A 22,034-nucleotide genomic window follows, 5' to 3' on the forward strand; every position below is an offset into this window, starting at 1 on the left:
CTTTGTCTCTCTCTCTCTCTCCTTTGCCCTCTCTCTAAAATCAATAAACATATCCTTGGGTGAGAATTTTTTTTAAAGGTTTAAATAAAAGTAAGAGAAGAAAACAATTAAATATTTGCTGTTAAGCAAACAAAAATAATTATTTAGTAATTGTGATAGGACTACATTGCTGAAATAATTCAATTGCAGTAAAACACAAACTCTCTGAATAAATTAAAACCTAACAAAAGTTTATAAAAAGAGAAAAACAAATTATACATTATTTATACAACACGTAATTTACTTAGGTATGAAACCAAAGTAATAATTGAAGAATATTCTAATATAATATGTACAAATGCTTTTATGCTTTACCTAAGAAAGATCATTCCCATTCTAGATATTGTGGCTGGCGAGGCACAACTTAAATCATGAGTTTCAAATACAAAGTTAACATTCGGGCCAAACTGAATCCTTTCTCCACTGGGCATAGTGAGTAGTCGATTATCATCCAGAACCGAATTTAGAGATTCTATCCATTCAGGATCAATATCACCATCACAGATTATCCATGAGCTGACATCTATTTTCAAACCATAAAAATAAAGATAAAATAAAAATAATCATTAAAAATTGTGATAATCATTAAAAATTAAGCATAAAATAATTCTCTTTGTCTTTAAAAGTGATTTCCTTAAGTATTATTTTATATCACTGAAGCTAAACATAAAGTAGAAGAAATTGAACAAGCTATAATTTTTCATGTAAATTTGTACTACAAATGTGCTGGAGAACCCATGGACTATCCAGGCTCAGCTGGCCAAAGACTCAGGTATATACCATGTGAAAATGCTCTATTTATCTAGGAACATACAGAATTGAAATCTCACTAAAAGAAAGCATGGTGTGCAAGTATTTCTATTCCCAAAAGCTTGTGAGAAATCCTTCAGACCTTTGTCTTCTACCAAGTCATAAGAATCTATGAATGCTTGGTACGTAATATCTCTTTTAGGAACTATTGAGAACCTACTCTTCAGTGCCCAACATGAGAAATTTTAAAAATTAGTCACTATCTAATTTCTTTGATATATAAAAAGGTGACTTCAAAGGGGAGAAGTAGTGAACAAGTTGTATATACAAGTCTTTCCACAAGACAAACCTTTTTTATCCATCCCTCTTAAAATAAGAGTGGTTTCAAGTTGTACTTGGGCCTTTAAAACAATTCAAAGAGAAAAATATCACCAATAAAAGTGTGATAAAGCCCCGGCCGGGTGGGTCAGTTTATTGAAGCATTGTCCCGTACACCAAAGACTGTGGATTCAATTTCTGGTGAGGGTACACACCTAGGTTTCGGGTTCAATCCCCAGTCAGGGCGCATTATGGGAGGCAATCGATTAATGTCTCTCCCTCTCTCTCTCCTCCTCCCCCTCCCCCTCCCCCAAATCAATGAATACATAACCTCGGGTCAGGATTTTTTTTAAATGTGAGAAATGAGTACAGGTAATATCTGGTTTCTATTTAGTGTAATATTATTGAAAATGAAATGAAAATGAAAAGACTACATTGAAAATTCCTTTCAATATGTTAGAGTTCTAAACCTTTCATTCAATGGCTTAGAAAAATAACTATAATTAAATTATAACCTAGCAAAAAGTAGGGAGTCTTCTCTGATTATGGCCAAAAAACATCTTTACCATCAAGCCAAAAATTTAGACTTTGAAGTCTACTGTTTTATTATTTAAATTTTCAAAATTATTTAAAACACTGTATTCAAACTGATAAGTCAAAAGTGTTTGCAAAGATACCAATTTTAACCCTAAATAAAAATTATTTGTAAGGCATTATACCAATACAACAATAAAAAATTTTATACTTATTCAGTAAATTAATCTAGTTGTGAATTTCAATTCACCCGGATTACTCTAAATTTCTATTACAATAAAAGTTACTAGTCCTGGCCAGTTTGGTTCAGTGGTTAGAACATGAACCAAAGAGTCACAGGTGTTTTTTTTTTGTTTTTTTTTTATCCTCACCCAAGGACATTTTTCCATTTTTTTGTTGTTCAGCTAGAGCGGGAGGGAGAGAGAGAGAGAGAAACATCGACATGAAGGGACACATCGAGTGGCTGCCACCCTCACGACAAACCAGGGCCGGGGACAAACTGCAACCGAGGTACGTGCCCTTAGCGGGAACCGAACCCGGGTCTCTCTGTACCGCAGGCCGACGCTCCAACCACTGAGCCAAACCGGCCAGGGCTAGAGTCACAGGTTTGATTCCAGTCAAGGGCACATACCTTGGTTGTGGTTTGGTCCCTGGCCCTAGTCAGGGTCATATGGGAGGCAACCAATCAATGTGTCTCTCTCATATAGGTGTTTCTCTCTCTGTCTCCACCCCCCTCCCCATAGCCCCCACTATATCTGAAAATAAATGGAAAAATATCCTCAGGTGAGGATTTAAAAAAAAAAAAAGTTGCTACAGCATATAGGTCAAAATGATAGCATGTCTTGCCCCACCACAAAGTAAAATATCAACATACATCATTAAAAGACAGTTCATGGTCATGTATAAGATGACAAGAATAGTATTACAGACAAGATCTATCATCCACTAAAATTAAGTAAAGCAATGAATCACACAACAAAGACCAACCTTGAGGTTCTCGAACTACTTGGCGAGCACTATTCGTCAAAACACCATCAGACCATTCCCTTGTATCCATGTCAATATGGCCTAATAATTGATGTCTAGGCATAGCTTTGGGGTTCATGGTATATTGTTTTACCACCTTGCCAATTTTAAAAAGTGCTGCCCTTAACATTCTCCAAAGAGTTGACTTTCCAGCACCACTTGGACCAACAATAACAACTCCCATCCTCTGGCATAATTGTTCATACAATTCTAAAGCCTTCTTAATCTAGTAAAAAAGAAAGATTTTCATATGTGATTTATCGTATACAATCATACACAGTTCTGCTTTCATTGTAAAGTTATTCTAGTCCAAACATATAAATTAAGACTTTGATTTCTTCAGTGGAAGATAAAGCCTTAAATTTTAAAAATACCTAAATAAATCTCTACATATGTACAATGTAATCTTCCTTTAAAAAAAAAAAAAAAACAGTGTTATTTGACAATACAACATGTTTATTATGTTCGTTCTTCACTCATTCATCAAATATAATATATTCATTATTTTATTCACTTTTTCATTCATTCATATCCAGTGTCCCTCAAAACAAAACAAAAAAACCTGAAAAAAAAGTGTTCACTTTGAACATGTACTTGTTACATAAAAAGACCTAGTAAAAGAACTTCACTTTGACAATTAAATATAAAATTTATATAAAATGGATCTATTATATGCCAGGGTCTGTAACAGGCACTAGAAATAAAATGGTGAGCAAAAATAGACATAGATCCTGCATTTTATGGAGACTACTCTCTGCTGAGGGAGAATCAATCTTAATCAAATATACAATGAAATACTAAACAAGAATGTATAACAAGAGTAAATGAAAGCATATTCAAGGTAACCTAATCTGGACTTAAGGATCAGGGAAGACTTCCATGAGCAACTGAGATTTAAGTGGAAACACAAAAGACAAATTGAAAGATAAAGAATAAAAATAGGTAATAAGGAATTAACTAGGAGAAAGGATTAATATATTATAAAATAGTCTGACAATTACCTGATTGGGTATGATTTCATAATTGGCCTCCTCAAAGACTTGCTTTAATGCAGCACTCAATTCATCATATTCTACTTCTTTAAAGTCAATTCCAGGAAACACATCTTTGATCAGTGCATCAAACCGAGTGCAATCAGCAAATGTAAACTTTGACATTGTATTAAGTCTCAATGCTTGTACCACAATATGACTTTCATTAACTAAAAAAAAAGTTTCATTTTAAAATTATTAGTTATCTACTAACTATAAAAATAGTGTTTAAGTGCCTTGATATGTATTATTAGTAATTAAATGATGCACTAGAATTTAGTAACATTTAAAGACCTGTGCTATCATGTGATTTGGCAAGCTTACCTTATTTTTTGACTACAGAAATAAAAGTATCACTAGGTAGATGTATGGATTCTTTTCCATAGAATTTGAATCCCAGGTACACTCAAACTTTAATTAATAATAAAAATTATAATTTATATTGGCAGAGTACTTTACTTTTGATGTGAACCTTATAACAACTGTGTAAAGTAAGAAAGTATTACTGCCCTGGTCTGTTTGGCTCAGCCCATGGACCAGAGAGTTTGGTTCCCACTAAGGCCATGTACCTCGGTTGCAGTTTGGCCCCGGGCCCGGCTGGGGTTGTGTGGGCGGCAACCAGTCAGTGTGTCTCTCTCGCATCAATGTTTCTCTCTCTCTCTTCTTCCCTCTCTCCCTCCCACTCTATCTGAAGATAAATGCAAAAAAATGGTCTCGGGTGAGGATAAAAATTTTTAAAAAGAAAGTATTATTAGTCTAATTTACATATAAGAACATTAACTCTCTAAGGGTTTAATGACTTGCCTGAAAGTGGACAGCAATAAATATAATTTTATATAGCTAGAATTTAAACCCAAACCAACTAATTCCAGATTCAGGTATCTCTCCAAATATACCAATATTGCCTCCAGAAATTTTATGTCCTGTGACTAAAAACTAACAAAGGAAAAATCTTTTATCAGCCTTGCTCAAAACTGTCTCATAAACCTATTCTTAAACCAAATGTACATACTAATATGATTGCTGCTGACTGATAAGAAATGAAACTATTTTTAGCCTGGTATTTTCTATAATTGTTTAATATTTCTATGTTTAAGCATAAATAAATAAGCTTGCCTACACTAGAGTTTATTTCAAGCGCTGAACTCACAAATAAGCCATCTTTATTTACTATAGGTATAGTTTCAATATTTCTTTAAAATCATCAGAGATAGAAAACTGAAAAATAGTGACTTAATTACTTTACCAAACAATTATAAATGCCCTGGCATATGCTCACCTAATAATAGAGCTAAAGTAGCTTCCTTTTTTTAAATGTATACTTGGATCATTTAGAGTCCAAAGAGGTAACTTCATATAATCTTTTTATCTGTGCTATCTTATCTTCAGTGTTTTAACTTAGTTTTATTTTTTTATTTTTCAATTACAGTTGACATACAACATTATAGTAGTTTCAGGTGTACAAATAAGTGATTAGACATTTATATAACTTATGAAGTGATCACCCAATAAATCTAGTACCCATCTGACACCATTTGTAGCTATTAGAGTATTATTGACTATATTCCCTATGCTGTACTTTACATCCCCGTCACTATTCTGTAACCACCAATTTGTACTTCTTACTCCCTTCACCTTTTCACCCATCCTCCCAAACCTCTTCCATCTGACAACCATCAAAATGTTCTCTGTATCTATGAATCTGTTTCTGTCCTGTTTATTTTATTTTTCTTACACTCCACATATAAATGAAATCATATGCATTTGTCTTTATCTGTCTGACTTATTTACTCAGCACAAAACCCTCTAGGTCCAGCCATGTTGTGGTAATTTCATGTACTCCTTTTTTCTATGTGGTCTATTTTCAGTGTTTTAGCTTAGTTTTTAATAGCAACCAGAAAAAGGTTGAATATGCAGCCTTTCATGAAGGTATAGATCCACGGGAAAATTTATTTTATATAAATGTGAAAAAGGTGGTAAAATACAATAATAAAATACACATGGCCTTGGCCGGTTGCTCAGTGGTTAAAGCGTCAGTCTGCGGTCCAGAAAGACCCGGGTTTGGTTCCCACTAAGGGCACGTACCTCGGCCGCAGTTTGTCCCCGGCCCTGGTTGGGTCATGTGAGAGGCAGCCACTCGAACTGTCCCTTTCACGTCGATGTTTCTTTCTCTCTCTCTCTCCCTCTCTGTCCCTCCCACTCTATCTGAACAAAAAATGAAAAAATATCCTCGGGTAAGGATAAAAAAAACAAAAACAAAAACATGAATTCATACTAATCAAAATAGATGATTTAATACATACATAAATGAGAGAGAAGAGGCAAATATTCTTTTTTTATTTTTAAATCTTTATTGTTGGATGTAAAATGTATTACAGATGTTCCACATTTTTCCCCCATTGAATCCCTCCTCCCCACTCCCGCCCCCCTCCCACCTTTTCCCACACTATTGTCTGTGTCCATTGGTTATGCATATAAGTTCTTTGGTTTATTTCTTCCCACCCCCCCAACCCCTTTCCCTTTGAGGTTTGTCAGTCTAGCAATGAATTTGTACTTCTTAATCCCTTCACCTTTTTCACCCATTACCCCAACCCCCCTCCCAACTGGCAACCAACAAAATGTTCTCTGTATCTAGGAGAATGTTTCTGTTCTACCTGTTCATTTTGTCTGTAGATTCCATTGTTGATAGATATGTATTCATTGCCATTTTGTTTGTTCATATATTTTATCTTTTTCTTCAAAAAGACCTTTCATCATTTCATATAATAACGGTTTGGTGGTGATGAACTCCTTTAACTTTTTCTTGTCTGGGAAAGTTTTTATATATCCATCGATTCTAAATGACAGCTTCGCAGGATAGAGTAATTTTGGTTGTAGGTTCTTGGTTTTCATCACTCTGAATATTTCTTGCCATGCCCTTCTGGCCTGCAAAGTTTCTCTTGAGGAATCAGCTGACAGCCTAATGGGAACTCCCTTGTAGGTAACTAAATGCTTTTCTCTTGCTGCTTTTAAGATTCTCTCTTTGTCTTGAACCTTTTGCATTTTGATGAGGATGTGTCTTGGTGTGGGCCCCTTGGGATTCACCTTGTTTGGGACTCTGTGCTTCCTGGACTTGTATGTCTGTTCCCTTCACCAAGTTAGGGAATTTTTCTGCCATTATTGTTTCAAATAGGTTTTTGATTTCTTGTTCTCTCTCTTCTCCTTCTGGCACCCCCAAGATGCGAATGTTGGCACGCTTGATGTTGTCCCAGAGGCTCCTTACACTCTCCTCATTTTGGGGTATTCTTTTTTCTTTTTGCTGTTCTGATTGGGTGTTTCTTGCTTCCTTATATTCCAAATCAATGGTTGGCTTCTTGGCTTTCCCTACTCTACTATTGAATCTGTGTAAATTATTCTTTATTTCAGTTAGTGCCTCCTTCATTTCTGACTGGTCCTTTTTTATGCTCTTGAGGCCCTCACTAAGTTCGCTGAGGTTCTCACTAAGTTCATTGAGTATCTTTATAAGCAGTACTTTGAACTCAGCATCTGTTAGGTTGCTTATCTCCATTTCGCTTAGTTCTTTTCCTGGGGTTATGATCTGTTCTTTCATTTGGGACCTGCTTCTTTGTCTCCTCATTTTGGCTGCCTCCCTGTGTTTGTTTCTATGTATTACTTAACAAGAGGTATGGGGCTATCTGAGACCAGATGCTGCTTGTTTGAAAGGATTTAGGAAAACCTGAAGCAGGATCCACAGGCCAGTCCTATGGTTATCAACTGGTAACAGCTTGGGTGGGCCTGAAAGTTGGGTGGGGCGGGGCTACCAGTGTGAGCCAGGTTGCTGGAGTCCCAGATATGGAGACTGTCTATCGCCCCCAGGAAGGGCTCACAAAAGGAACAAAGGCCTCTTACAGCACGTCTGTCCCGGAGAAAGCCCCCTCTCCAGCCCTCGCTCCAGTGCCAAACAGCTCAGTTCTTCCCTGTATGTCTCTGGTGCCCCTTGAGCTGCCTCCCCTCCAAGCTTAGAGGGAAGGAGTCCGATCAGTCCGTGCGCGGGCCCTTTAAGGAGCTGCCTGGGGCTCCAGCCGCTTCAGCCTCCCTGAGCCTCAGTTCCCGCTGGTTTTTCCAGCCAGAAGTGATGGGGATTCTCTTCCTGGCACTGGAACCCTGAGCAGGGCGCCTGGTGTGGGACGGGGACCCCTCAGTCCTCAGGAAGGACCTTCCCAGCCGAGGTGTCCTCCTGATTTTTATCCGCCACACTTGGGTGTGGGACCAGCCCGTCGCACGGCCACCGCCGGTCCTCCTACCGGTCTGGATGTGGCTGCTGCTTTAATTCCGTAGTTGTAGGATTTCCATTCAGCTTGATTTCAGGCGGTTTTGAATGATGGTTGTTCTGTAGTTTAGTTGTAACTTTGATGTGGTTGTGGGAGGACGCGATACCACGTTTACCTACGCCGCCATCTTGACCGGAAGTTCGAGGCAAATATTCTTTATAGAAGAGTTTCAATTGATATTCCCCCACCAAGAGGTGAAGCTAGTCCTATCCTCCCCACTTTGAAGGTAAGCTAGATTTGCTAACCAGCTTCCAAAGCACAGAGTAAGAAAAGGGGGAAATACTAACTTTACAGTGAAAAAAACCTGACAAGTGATAAGTGATGAAGGTAAACATCACCAGTGATATCATGTGGTTAGTATGTGTCCACTGACGTGATGGGATGAGAAGGGCACTCCACCTCTCTGGTATTCTTTGTTTTTTTATTATCCTCACCTGAAGACATTTTTTTTTTTTATCCTCACCCGAGGACACTTTTTCATTCTTTGTTCAGATAGAGAAGGAGGGAGAGAGAGAGAGAGAGAGAAACATCGACGTGAAGGGACACATCGAGTGGCTGCCACCCGCACGACAAACCAGGGCCGGGGACAAACTGCAACCAAGGTACATGCCCTTAGCAGGAACCAAACCCGGGTCTCTCTGGACCGCAGGCCGACGCTCTAACTGCTGAGCCAAACCGGCCAGGGCCTGAGGACATTTTTGCATTCATCTTCAGATAGAGTGGGAGAGAGAGAGGGAGGAAGGAAGAGAGACAGAGAAACATTGATGCGAGAGAGACACATTGAGTGGCAGCCACCCACACAACCCCATCTGGGGCAGGGGACAAACTGCAACTGAACCCGGGACTCTCTGTTCCTCAGGCCAATGCTCTAACCGCTGAGCCAAACCAGCCAGGGCTGTGGTTTCAAATATTCGTAACTCAGTCTAATCATGAGAAAAACATTAAAAAATAAAACAGAACGAGGAAGAGTCTACATGATATCTGACTAGTTGATTTCATGAAAACAAAAACAGACTGAGAAACTAACTGTCATTAAGCAGAGGAGATTTAGGAGATATAACAACTAAATACAATGTGGGACCCTAGATTCAAAGGGTCAGTCCTGGAACAGAAAGAATCATGGGAATCAAATATCAAATAAAGTCTAGAGTTTAGTTAATAGTAATGTAACTGTGTCAGTTTCTTCATTTGATAAATGTACCATGGTAAATAATACAAAACAATGGGAGTGCTATCTTTGCAACTTTACATCTAAAATTATTATATGTTAAAAAGTATTTTTTATATTCTTGAGGGTTTTTTTAAGGTTATTTGGTTTGGTGTACTATCGCTTTTGAAGGGAAAATTCCTATGCATTTCTAAAGTTTCTGTTCCTGTTTTAAGACTAGAAAAATTCTGAGACTCTACTCCAGACCTACTAAATCAGGAACTTTGAGGATGGGGGTCCAAAAATCTGTTTTAACAAGGCTCTAGGGGATTCTAAAGAACATTAAAGAAGGAAAACAAGTGGACTAGAATATTCCTCTGTATATCACAACTATTTAATATTTAATGCATATTTAAAAATTATGATAAAACAGTAGGCAAAAAACTAGAAAAAAACCCTAATAAAGCAAAAACTTCAGTTTTAAAATAATGTATCAATAGCCCGGCTGGTGTGGCTCAGTGGTTGAGCATTGACCCATGCACCAAGTTCGATTCCCAGTCAGGGCACATGCCCAAGTTGTGGGCCCAATCCCCAGTGGGGAGCATGCCAAAGGGTGGCCAATCAATGTTCTCTCTCATAGATGTTTCTATCTCTCTCTCGCTCTCCATTCCTGTATCTCTAAAAAAGCAATAAAAAAAAATTTTTTTTTAATAAATAATGTATCAATATAGCTTCATTACTTGTGATAAATGTACCCTACTCATGTTATATGTTAACAATAGAAGAAACTAGGAATAGGGTATTCAAAAACTCTATAATATTTATAACTTTTCTATAAATGTAAAACTATTAAAAACTAAAGCTTATTTTTTTTTTTTATCCTCACCTGAGGACATTTTTTCGTTTTTTGTTCAGATAGAGTGGGAGGGAGGGAGAGAGAGAGAAACATCGACGTGAAAGGGACACATCAAGTAGTTGCCACCCGCACAACCCAACCAGGACCAGGGACAAACTGCAACCGAGGTACGTGCCCCCAGCGGGAACTGAACCTGGGTCTCTCAGGACCACAGGCTGACGCTCTAACCGCTGAGCCAAATCGGCCAGGGCCTAAAGCTTATTTTTAAAAATTAAAGTAAAAATAAAACTATATTTGGAATAATAAATCATACCTTTCTGTTTAATGCCAGTTTTCTTCAGCTGTCTAAGAAGATTTCCACTTCCTCTCAGAACTGTCTTCAAAGCTCTCAAACCCCAGTCATAATGTTGTTGAGGTGTCAAAAGTTCCCTTAAGTAAAAACATTAAAATCACAAAGCATCAAATAGCTTCCAGAAATTCTTTTTATTATGATATCCAAAGAAAAACATAACTACTGACAAACAGAAATTATATTTTATACATTTATATAAAAGAACCAATCACATAAAATAATCACTTAAGTAAAATGTGGAAGATGGGTGGTTCTCAAGGATCGGGATAAATCTTTCATGAACTAGTTAACTTTTTTATTTTAAATTTTTTAATTTAAATTTTATTTTTCAAAGTTTACATTTAATATTATGTTGTGTTAGTTTCAGGTATACAGCATAGCGATTAGACAATCACATATCTTACAAATGCCCCCCCTCCAAAATTTTCATTACCCACCGACACTATACATAGTTAATATAGTAATATTGACTATATTCTCTATGTTGTACTTTACATCCCCATGACTATTTTGTAACTACCAATTTGAACTATGAACTAGCTAATATCTTTTGTTTTTTTTACTTTTTTTTTTTCTTTATTGATTTTAGAGGGAGAGAGAGATAGAAATATCAATGAGAGAGAACATTAACTGGCCGCCTCCTGCATGGCCCCCAATAGGGATCGGGCCCACAACCTGGGCATGTGCCCTGACTGAGAATCGAACCATCGACCTCTTGGTGCATGGGTCAATGTTCAACCACTGAGCCACACCAGCTGGGCTAAACTAGCTAATATCTTAATGAAGATACTAAATGACAACTACCTATTACATTTATTCCTAAAGTTTTTAATCAATCTATCTTGTTCTCAATCTCTGAAATTCTAGTTATCACTATCTTTTAAATTACATGAACTAGAATTCTTGATTACCCAAAGAAGCTAAAATTCAACCTCTATCACCAAAAATAAGACATAAGAAAAACTTTAAAAGATTCCCTCCAGCCCTGGCCGGTTTGGCTCAGCGGTTGGAGCGTCCGCCTGCGGTCCGAAGAGACCCGGGTTCGGTTCCCGCTAAGGGCATGTGCCTCGGTTGCAGTTTGTCCCCGGCCCTGGTTGGTCGTGCGGGTGGCAGCCACTCGATGTGTCCCTTTCACATCGATGTTTCCCTCTTTCTCTCTTCCTCTCTCTCCCTCCCACTCTATCTGTACAAAAAATAGAAAAATGTCCCCAGGTGAGGATAAAAAAATAAAAAAAAAGATTCCCTCCAAAGAACAGTAAAGTCTTCAGTGGTCGGCTGGTAAATTAGATCAGTGAGTATCATTTAGCTGGAATACTCCAAAAACTTTTTTTGCATAAAAAGGTGAGATCAGATTTATAGTATTTAAGAAAAACAAGTAGTTTTGGCCCAGATGTTTTTATTATTCAAACCGAAATCTTTCTTTTTTTTATCCTCACCCATGAACATTTTTGCATTTATCTTTTTTTTTTTTTTTTTTTTGTTACAGATGTTTCTCCTTTTTTACCCCATTGACACCCTCCTCCCCATCCCCCCCGCCCTGTGCCCGGCTTTGTTGTCCATGTCCATTGGTTATGCATACATGCATATAAGTTCTGTGGTTTATCTCTTCCCACCCCCCACCACCCCCTCTTCTGAGGGTTATCACTCTATACCCTACTTCCGTGTTTCTGGGTCTACCCTATTCCTCAGACTGCTATAGTCATTATATTCCATATATAAGTGAGATCATGTGGTATTTGTCTTTTTCTGCTCGGCTTGTTTCACTTAGGATAATATTTTCCAGGTCCCTCCATGTTGTCTCAAAGGATAAGAGATCTTTCTTTCTTATAACTGCATAGTACTCCATTGTATATATATACAACAGTTTTTTTTATCCATTCGTTTACTGATGGATACTTGGGCTGTTTCCAGATCTTAGCTATTGTAAATAGTGCTGCTATGAACATGGGCGTACATATATTCTTTCTGATTGGTGTTTCAGGCTTCTTAGGGTATATTCCTAGAAGCGGGATCACTGGGTCAAATGGAAGTTCAATCTTTAATTTTTTTTTTTTTTTTTTGCATTTATCTTTAGATAGAGCAGGAGGGAGAGAGGGAGAAAGAGAGAGAGAAAAACATCGATGTGAGAGAGACACATCAACTGGTTGCCACCCACAAGACCACAACAGGGCTGGGGAAGAACTGCAACTGAGGTGCATGCCCTTAGCAGGAACCGAATCCGGGACTGTCTGGTCCGCAGGCTGAAGTTCTAACCGCTGAGCAAAACTGGCCAGGGCGAAACTGAAATCTTTCTTATCAATAACTTAAGTACAATCACCAATATGAAAATCATTACATAGGTAAATTAGACAAATGTGAAAAAGTCACTAATAACCAAAATCAATCAATGGGCCCACAAAATATAAAAATATTTAAAACAAGAAAACTCACCTAGATAGATTGAAGATAGCTACCAATTTCCTGCCCAATACTTTAGCATCTTTAAAGCCTTCTGAATAGAGAATAACTTCTGCAATAAGCTCATTGTCTGGATGAGACATGGCTACTGGCCTGAAAAGTTGTTTAAGATTATCAGGCAGTTTTTGTCTTCCTCCATAACCTTTTCCAGCAGGATTCATAGTGATAAAAATTCCAGAATTAGAATTTATTTCTACCTGAAAAATTAATTTAAAATATAGGCATCAAATATTTGAAACTATAAATATAAAACATAACCAACAGAAATTTTATTGTGACATATTTCTACTCAAAAATACCTTAGCCAAAAAGTAACAACTAATGTGTAACCATCTCCTTATTCAACATATAAAATCTCCTTAGGAACACAGTGCTTTATGGTTCTTTATAATCAGTTTTTTTGAGGCTAAAAAGTTAGGAGATGATAACTAGTTTGAATGTCTATTCATTTACACAACATATGTTTACTCAAAGACTTCCTTGTGTCATAGAGTTTGCTAAGTACACAAAGACAACACAACTCTGAACTAAAGGAAAGAAACGTCAGAGATAACTCACAAGTAGAAAGGTCTGACATGTTGGTTACAGATTAGAAATAAGTGTGCCAGAAAAAAATAAACATAGAATATTGCTGGAGTATGAGTAATACAAAGTTTTATATTTTAATTATTTAAATTCCAAACATATTTCTATACCTGTTTGCCAAGCAGTTCACATACAGTTCTATGATTCTTCAAAGCATCTTGAATTGTCTGGATTTGCATAGAAACTGCTGATAATACAGCTTCTTCCAGTCTATTGAATTCATCAAAACAACCCCAGGCCCCACACTTGACCAAACCAACAAATATTCGTCCCATTGACTTCACATCAATACCCTTAAAAATAACAATTAAAATTATATTCACTAAAAAATAGTTGAAATCTCTAATAATAATTTATACTTTATGTCATTATTAATAAGGTAATCATTCCACCCATCTATGCCTCTTTTAGCTACTCTTTCAGACTCAGGGTAGTTTCAAGGAATACACAAAATAATTCATGTGAAAGTATTCTGAAAAGTATAAAGAATTAAACAAATACAACATTTGTTTTAGTTATTCTTTAAGTCAAAATACAAATCCCTCTCAAAATATTTTTTAAATGAAATTAAAATTTTCCTTTTCTATTTACTATTCTCTCCCTTACTAAAAATATTTTTCTAAATTCTAACATAAAGCTTAATTCTGTATTTAAATTTATTTCTTTGTAATAATTCTCTTTAGAAAAGTTTTGGGACTATAGTGTACATGCAAAGTCTCTCCATTGTACCTTTCAAATAAAACAAATTCTGTTTTCAAGAGACTTTAAAGTAGAGTGATTTTAAAACAAAGTACTTGATATATATTAGTACATGAAAACTAATCCAAACATACAACTAGCATACTTTTACATAGATGGATCATTATTCATTCTACCTCATCACAATTAAAAACTAAAACTTGTCTTCCAAGAAGTCCACCTAAAGCCTTGACTGATTCAGTTTTTCCCGTCCCAGCTGGTCCGTAAGGATTTCCTCCAAGTCCCATCTTCATGGCCTGAGTGAGAGTGAGGTAGCACTTGTCTGTCAGTGGAGTGTAAACCAGCTTGGGAGCATTACCCTACACAAGGGAAACATAAAGTTAGAATATGCATGTTCTATTTAAAATTTACAACATTTGATAATAAAGGCAAAAAATATACTCTCATGAGTTTTCAACGTTTATAGATGTAACATATAAGAGAATTCCAGGATAAAAAGGGGAAGATAAAGAAGCCTATATGATGGTAAGGTTTCTACATTTCATTTAAGTACAACATAAAAGTAAAATATATATATATTTATATAGTGTGAAATTCTACTTAAAAAGCTAAAAAGGCAACAAAAATATTAAAGTTTTTAACACAGAAAAATATCCAAAATATTTTTAGTGAAAGAAACTCTCTAAAACACAAACAGGAATTAAACTTATTTTTCTTTTTTTCTTTTAATCCTCACCAGAGGACATTTTTTCATTTTTTGTTCAGATAGAGTGGGAGGGAGAAAGAGGAAGAGAGAGAGAAAAATCGACGTGAAAGGAACACATCGAGTGGTTGCCACCCACATGACCCAACCAGGGCTGGGGACAAACTGCAACCGAGGTACATGCCCTTAGCGGGAACCAAACCTGGGTCTCTCTGGACCGCAGGCCGACATTCTAACTGCTGAGCCAAACTGGCCAGGGCAAACTTAGTTATTTTTCAAGCACGTATTTTAGTCTTTCCTCAATTAATATCCTGTTTGGTTTTCCAAAATCTGTTGAGTTTTTGATAATGGCATAAAAATATACTTCTAAGGCAAACGTATCCAAAAATATATTATATAATAATTAAATACAAAAAGAAAGTTTGTTTTGTATTTAAAATTCATGCAAATTATTTCCTTAAATTTTATAATCTTCACAAATCAGAATTATTTTGGAGACCTCAAAGTGTAATTAATTTGAAAAGTTTCTTATGAAATGAATAATTTTAACTTATTATATAATTTTCAAGTTTTCTACTAAATTTTAGGGAAAATAGATTACAATTCCAGCTGTAGTTTATAGAATTTGTCTTTAATTTAGGTAAATAAATTGGGGTCTCAAAATACATTTCCTTTTTGAAAGAGCCAGCTGGCAACTCTCCTGACATATGCTTATTAACATAATTGCCAAAATTTTGTTATGATTGATTCTTTACGATAAAAATAAAGCAGCAAGGATACAGCTGGATTTTTTTGAGAATAGGTTACATAAGTTAGGTTTTTTGTTCAAAGGTCATTTTACCTTACAAAACATAAAAACATTTAGCAAACATATTTTAGCACATTTTAAATTGCATTAATTTTGCCCATGTATAATTAGTATAATTAGGCACAAATCAACTTGCTTCTCTTAAGTTTGCCTAAATTCAATTCTCTTTGAATTAAAGATATGTTTCAAATTCTACATAAATGCTACTCTAAGAAAAGGTACATTTAGAGAAGTCAGTACAACACTGCCATTATTTTAACTATTCTGTAAATAGAATGATTTTTTCCCCACATAACACCTTTTTTTTTTTTTTTTTTGGTACATGCCCCTAGTGGGAACCAAACCCCGGACTCTGGTCCACAGGCCGATGCTCCAACCACTGAGCCAAACCGGCCAGGGCGACACCTTTTTAATTATGATGAAACAGAAAGAAAACAGCAACAAAAAAAATTCTTGAAAGGTACAAGAATGAATCTTTCACCCAATAACAAATTTCCTTTAAAGCAAATAATTTCTAACAGGAAAATAAAACATTTCTGCCATAAGTCATACCTGATACTCATAAGTATACTGAAGTTCAGTATCCACCATTTGAACATAGCATGTGTTGTCACTTTTCATATAGAATCTAACTTGTTTTTTCCAAGCCCAGTCTTCAGTTGTATGAACTTGAACTTGGTTCAACTGTTTCACCACATCAATATTATGAATAATGTCAAGGATTAGTGCTTTGAGTTTAAGCTCCAGAATGCCAGATTCTATATACAAATAAATATAATTGGAGGAAATGTTAACCTGTGACTTTATGATATCTGTATACAGGTGATTTCTTAATTAACTTAAATGGTAATTTCATGATATATTTGAATGGTACAGTAATATAGATCTTGCAAGTCAAAATAATATCAAATCCACAACCAGTAAGAAATAATAAATTTGCATGTGAAAACTAAAGCATCAACATTCAGTAGGAGAGGAGTTTTGGCTCCTTATGTAAAGAGTAAGCACATGCCAGCCTTCTCTGAATGCAGGTGTAAAAAACATGGACAACATGCATTGAACTGCTACTAAGGACTCTGAAAAGTAAAAAGTATTAGGCAATTGAGGAAGATCAGATTAGAAGTGCTACTGAACAGGCAGAGAATTTACCTTTTTCTTTGTCTCTTTGTTTTGTTTTGTGTTCCTCTCTGGTATCCCTAGGGCAGGACGCAGTGCAGCCAGAAACCCAGACTGCTGGAGGCAGGAAGAGCTCCAGAAGGAGTCTCCAGGTAGCTACAGTGCTGGCAGTTAAGACCCAGAAGTGCCTAAAACTCTGATGGAAGGGAACATTTCTCTAAAATCAGAGAAGCTAGAACAAACCCCCACTGCTCTTTTTCTTTGTGTGTTCTCCCATCAATGGCCCCAAGATATGGGTACCAGTCACAGAAAGTGTGCAGGAGATTACAGAGTATATGAAACCTCAGTTTTCTGCCCAGAGGACCAAAATGGGAGCCCAAGGGAACCAGAAAATACTGGGAAGACTATGGAAAGAAGAGATTAGAAAGACAACCCTATAAACTCGCCCATGAACTCAGGTTGACCCCCAAGCTGTGCAGATCTCATCCTCAACATCAAACCAGACTCTGAGAATTGGCCACTAGATAGGACACGGTGGCGCAGATCTGAATAGCATCGTAGACTTTGAAAACAGAACTGACATTGGAACCACAACCCAGCTAAGGCTTGCTGGAACTTGTGACCTAAGCCCAAAATGATCAACTGCTAAAAGAAAAATATCAACATTGGATATATCCAGAGGATTTAAACAAAAACCAGTCTAATAGACAATTTTCAAAATGTCCAGGACACAATCCAAATTCACCCAACACGCAAAGAACCCAAAAAATCAATTTACATAGACAAGAAAAGAAAGGTGGAAGGAATAAAGAGACTCTCAGATGGAGGAAGTCTATGAGAATTCATAGACAACAAACAATCCTGCTCTAAAAGAAATGCTAAAGAAAGTTCTTCAAACAAAGGAAATGATACCAGAAGGAAACATGGAGCATCGGGCTGAAGGAAGGGCAATAGGAATGGTAAGCATCTAGGTAAATATAATAGATTTTTTTCTTGAGTCCTTTAAAAACGTTTGATGGTTAAAGGCAAAAAATATAATCTCATTAGTTTTCACTGTTTGTAGATGAACATATAAGACAATTCCAAGGTAAAAAGGGGAAGATAAAGAAACCTATATGATGGTAAGGTTTCTACATTTCATGTAAGTACAACATAAAAGTTAAATATATATAGTAATTCCTAAATTAACTGCCAAAATAGTTAGATAGCCAGAAACAATAAATGAATTAAGATAGAATACCAAAAAATGGTATGGGGCAGAAAAGGAACATTTCTCCATACCAATACTGCCCGAATCCTCAGAACTTGTGTTGGTGTCAGTATAGTGCTCCAGCTTGTTCACCAGCTGTGTTTCAATCTGATGAAGACTATGATCCTGGATAGCATTTTCTACATCTTCAGTGAATTTAATCTGCTCCGCCAAGCATAATATCTGTTGAATTAGGAGAAAAGATATTTTTAAAAGATGAATTTATTTAGAAATATTTAATGAACTTAAGAAACCTTTTTGCCAAATTTTCTATTGTATTTTAAATCTATGTACCTGAATGACTTTTGGGTACCTCAAATATTAACAGAGAATGCAGACCAAGCTTACTTCTCAGAACTCATCTCATACTACTCTCCAATAGGCCTATTCGATGGGTCCTAGAACTCACCAAGCTTATCGTAACATAAGGAACATGGTATTTTCTTCCCGACTCTCCTCATAAAGTAGGATGTAAAAATATCAGAGTATGACACATACTATTTAATAAAAAAGTAATCTGCTAGCATTCCAAATAATCTCTCTGTGTATTACTAAAGTCTACCATTTCAAATTCCAATTTTATCTTAAATTAAGAGGTCATATCTTTCAGTCTAATACTTATAAACAGAAGCTAGCTATAGATCAATATAGATATCTTTACATTTATATAAAACATGAAATGTTCACACTGCTTCAGAGACTTTCTTTAATAGAACCAATATAGCAAGTCTACTAATAAAGCAAATTATACAATTAAATTAAATTATACATTTAAATTAAATTATAAATTAAACAAACACTAAACCTATTCACCAATTACTACTGACAGATTGTTTTTCTAATATATATCTTTCAGCATCCAGATGAATATCATCCAAAAAATCTTCTATTTATCAGATTCACTCATTTAGTTATCTACATATACATTTTATAAATTAATATTGCAGGCTAACCTGCTTTCTTCCTCTAACTTAAAACACTGTGTAAATAGCCTTGGCCGGTTTGGCTCAGCGGTTAGAGCGTTGGCCTGCAGTCCCAAGGGGCCTGGGTTGGGTCATGCGGAGGCAGCCACTCGATGTGTCCCTTTCCCATCGATGTTTCTCTCTCTCTTTCCTCCTCTCTTTTCCCCCAACTCTATCTGAACAAAAAGTGGAGAAATGTGCTTGGGTGAGGATTAAAAAAAACAAAAAACATTGTGTAAATATCACATTAGATTCACTTATGGAAGAGAAAGCCAATTAGTAACTCTTTGCACGGCAAAGTTATCTGCCACACTTTGTAGTACAAAGCTCACCAGCCTCTTAACCAGATATATGGTGAAGAATTTAAGCAGATCCAAGTCCACTTCTTGTGAAGACTTTGCTCTTTAATTTTCATACAAAAATGTCCACTTGCCGCCTGCACACTAATACTGATACCTGTGAATTCTTTGCAGGTAACACACCTGAATTTCTGTGTTATAAATGCACATCAATCATCTCAATTTCTAACAGTCTGATATACAATTTCGGTAAGAGACTAACAGAAATGATAGTAAAGACACAGACTTTTTGTTTAAAAAAAAAAGATACAGTCTTGACTAATTCTCAAGTCATGTTACCACTAAGATATCTGCACAGGCAATAACATTACTAATTATCTATAATGTAATGGTCATTAATGGTGCTCTGCAAACACTATATGATTTAACGATCAAAATGAATTGTCAACATCAGCATTATTACATTCTCTTATCTAAGTATCAAAAAAGAATCACTCAGCCCTGGACGGTTTGGCTCAGCAGTTAGAGCACTGGCCCGGAGACAGATGGGTCACAGGTTCAATTCTGGTCAAGGGCACATACCTTGGTTATGGTCTGTCCCCGGTCATGGTCATGGTGTAAAGGAGGCAACCAGTTGATGTGTTCCTCGCATGTCAATGTTTCTCTCCCCCGCCCCCAACCCCCTCTGTCCCACTCTATCTAGTGATAAACAGAAAAAATATCCTCAGGTGAGGATTAAAAAAAAAGAATCACTCAGAAAATAACTGGAAAATGCAGGATTTGAACCAAGGACTATCAGATTCTTTCCACTTTACCATGCTGCCTCCTTCCTTCTCAGGTTCTGACAAAAACACCTTTAGCCCGGTGGTATAGCTCAGTGGTTGAGAATCAACCCACGCACCAAAAGGTCGCCAGTTTGATTCCCAGTCAGGGCACATGCCCAGGTTGTGGGCCCAATCCCCAGTGGGGGGCATGCAGGAAGCGGCCAATCGATGTTCTCTCTCATTGATGTTTCAATCTCTCTCTCCCTCTCCCTTCCTCTCTCTCTAAACAATAAAAAATAAAATTTTTTTAAAAAAGCCTTTAAAGAACTGAATTAACAGCACACAATAACCTATACCAGACATTCATGTGATGAGTTATATTATTCAATGTCTCATAAAAATGCTCTTAATATACATTTTTCTTAGCATACCACTAATAAACTAGAATTCTTCATTTTGATAGATTAATGAACTAAAGTGGACCCCCAAACAAGATTGGTTTGAACAGCACAGGTTCACTTATATGCAGAATGTTTTTAAAAATACAGGATGGGGCAAAAGTAGGTTTACAGTTGTTTATATGAAAAATAACACATTAATAAATAATAATACAAGAATAAACTTTAACGTTTCACATACTCACACCTTTAAACCTACCTGCACCACCCTATATGCAGTCAGCACTCCATGTCCCTGGGTTTTGCATCAGGAGATTCAACCAACCATGGATCAAAAATACTGTCTATGCCATTTTATATAAACAACTTGAGCATCCATAGATTTTGGTATTTGCGTCGTAGTGAGGGGTGGTGAGGGGGTGGGATGCGAAGGTGTTCTGAAACCAATCCTCCGCAGATAATGGAGGGACAACTTCAGATAAGTTTTGGGGGAGTCAAAAGTTATACACAACCCTGGCCCGTTTGGCTAAGCGATTAGAGCGTCAGCCGTTGGACCAAACAGTGGCGGGTTTGATTCAGGTCAAGGGCACGTACCTCGGTTGCAGTTTGGTCCCCGACCCTGGCATGGGTCGTGAAGGAGGCAACCAATCAATGTATCTCTCTTACATCATTTCTCTCTCTCTCTCTCTCTCTCTCTCTCTGTATTTATATATTTATATATATACATATATATGTGTGTATGTATGTATGTGTGTGTGTGTGTACACACACACACACATCTCCCCTTCCCATTCTAGCTGAAGATAAATGGAAAAAATATCCTCAGGTGAGGATTAAAAAAAAGTTATACACAAAATTTTGACTGCATGGTAAAATCAGCACCCCTAATCCCCACATTGTTCAAGGATCAACACTATTTATATTGTTGGTAGGTCACATTTTTACTTGAGTTCTCAAGAGCTTAGTGGTAAGTTTCATATTCAAATCCAGCAACTTTCTTTAGCCTATATCTCCCAGTATATCTCCTGTCGCAACTGTCATTTCTCCAATCCAATTACTGTGCAATTCTTACTTTTGTAGACTTTTTAAAATGTTGTCTTTCATTCTGAATCAATTTAAATCCTACCTGAATGGTGAGAGTACTAGGAAACATTTCAAGAGGTAATAAAGCAGCTTAACTCTGACTTTGCAATGGCAATATTCATTGATGATTGCTTTTATTATTCTCTAAGAACTTAACAAGATTTTAAAAATATTTTTGTTTCTAGACAGAGTGGAAGGGAGTGGGGAGACAGAGAGAAACATCAATTGGAGAGAGTCACATCAATTGGTTGTTTCCCGTGCGCCCTACCAGGGCCGAGGATTGAACCTGTGACCCAGGTACATGCCCTTGATCAGAAATCGAATCCATGACCCTTTGGTGCGTGAGGCCGACGCTCTAATCACTGAGCCATACCAGCCAGGGCAGATTTTTTTTTTTTTTTAATTTTTTTTTTTTATCCTCACCCGAGTACATTTTTCCATTTTTTGTTCAGGTAGAGTGGGAGGGAGAGAGAGGAACAGAGAGAGAGAGAGAAACATCGATGTGAAAGGAACACATCGAGTGGCTGCCACCCGCACAACCGACCAGG

At 36.7% G+C, this 22,034-nt stretch overlaps 1 protein-coding gene across 1 annotated transcript in view; it reads right to left on the reverse strand.

Annotated features, from left to right (window-relative positions):
* DYNC2H1 (dynein cytoplasmic 2 heavy chain 1) overlaps nucleotides 1-22,034 on the reverse strand; it is a 432,306-nt gene that overhangs the window by 354,730 nt on the left and 55,542 nt on the right. Inside the window, exons 31-39 of the mRNA XM_036258012.1 lie at nucleotides 18,013-18,163; nucleotides 16,168-16,373; nucleotides 14,281-14,463; nucleotides 13,516-13,698; nucleotides 12,794-13,017; nucleotides 10,325-10,440; nucleotides 3,669-3,868; nucleotides 2,629-2,893; nucleotides 355-562 (exon numbers count right to left, since the gene is read on the reverse strand). Coding sequence (XP_036113905.1) covers nucleotides 355-562; nucleotides 2,629-2,893; nucleotides 3,669-3,868; nucleotides 10,325-10,440; nucleotides 12,794-13,017; nucleotides 13,516-13,698; nucleotides 14,281-14,463; nucleotides 16,168-16,373; nucleotides 18,013-18,163 — 1,736 coding nt within the window. The remainder of the gene's footprint in view (nucleotides 1-354; nucleotides 563-2,628; nucleotides 2,894-3,668; nucleotides 3,869-10,324; nucleotides 10,441-12,793; nucleotides 13,018-13,515; nucleotides 13,699-14,280; nucleotides 14,464-16,167; nucleotides 16,374-18,012; nucleotides 18,164-22,034) is intronic.

Source organism: Molossus molossus, unplaced genomic scaffold (genome assembly GCF_014108415.1).
Source record: "Molossus molossus isolate mMolMol1 unplaced genomic scaffold, mMolMol1.p scaffold_m16_p_13, whole genome shotgun sequence".
NCBI classification, from domain to species: Eukaryota; Metazoa; Chordata; class Mammalia; order Chiroptera; family Molossidae; genus Molossus; species Molossus molossus.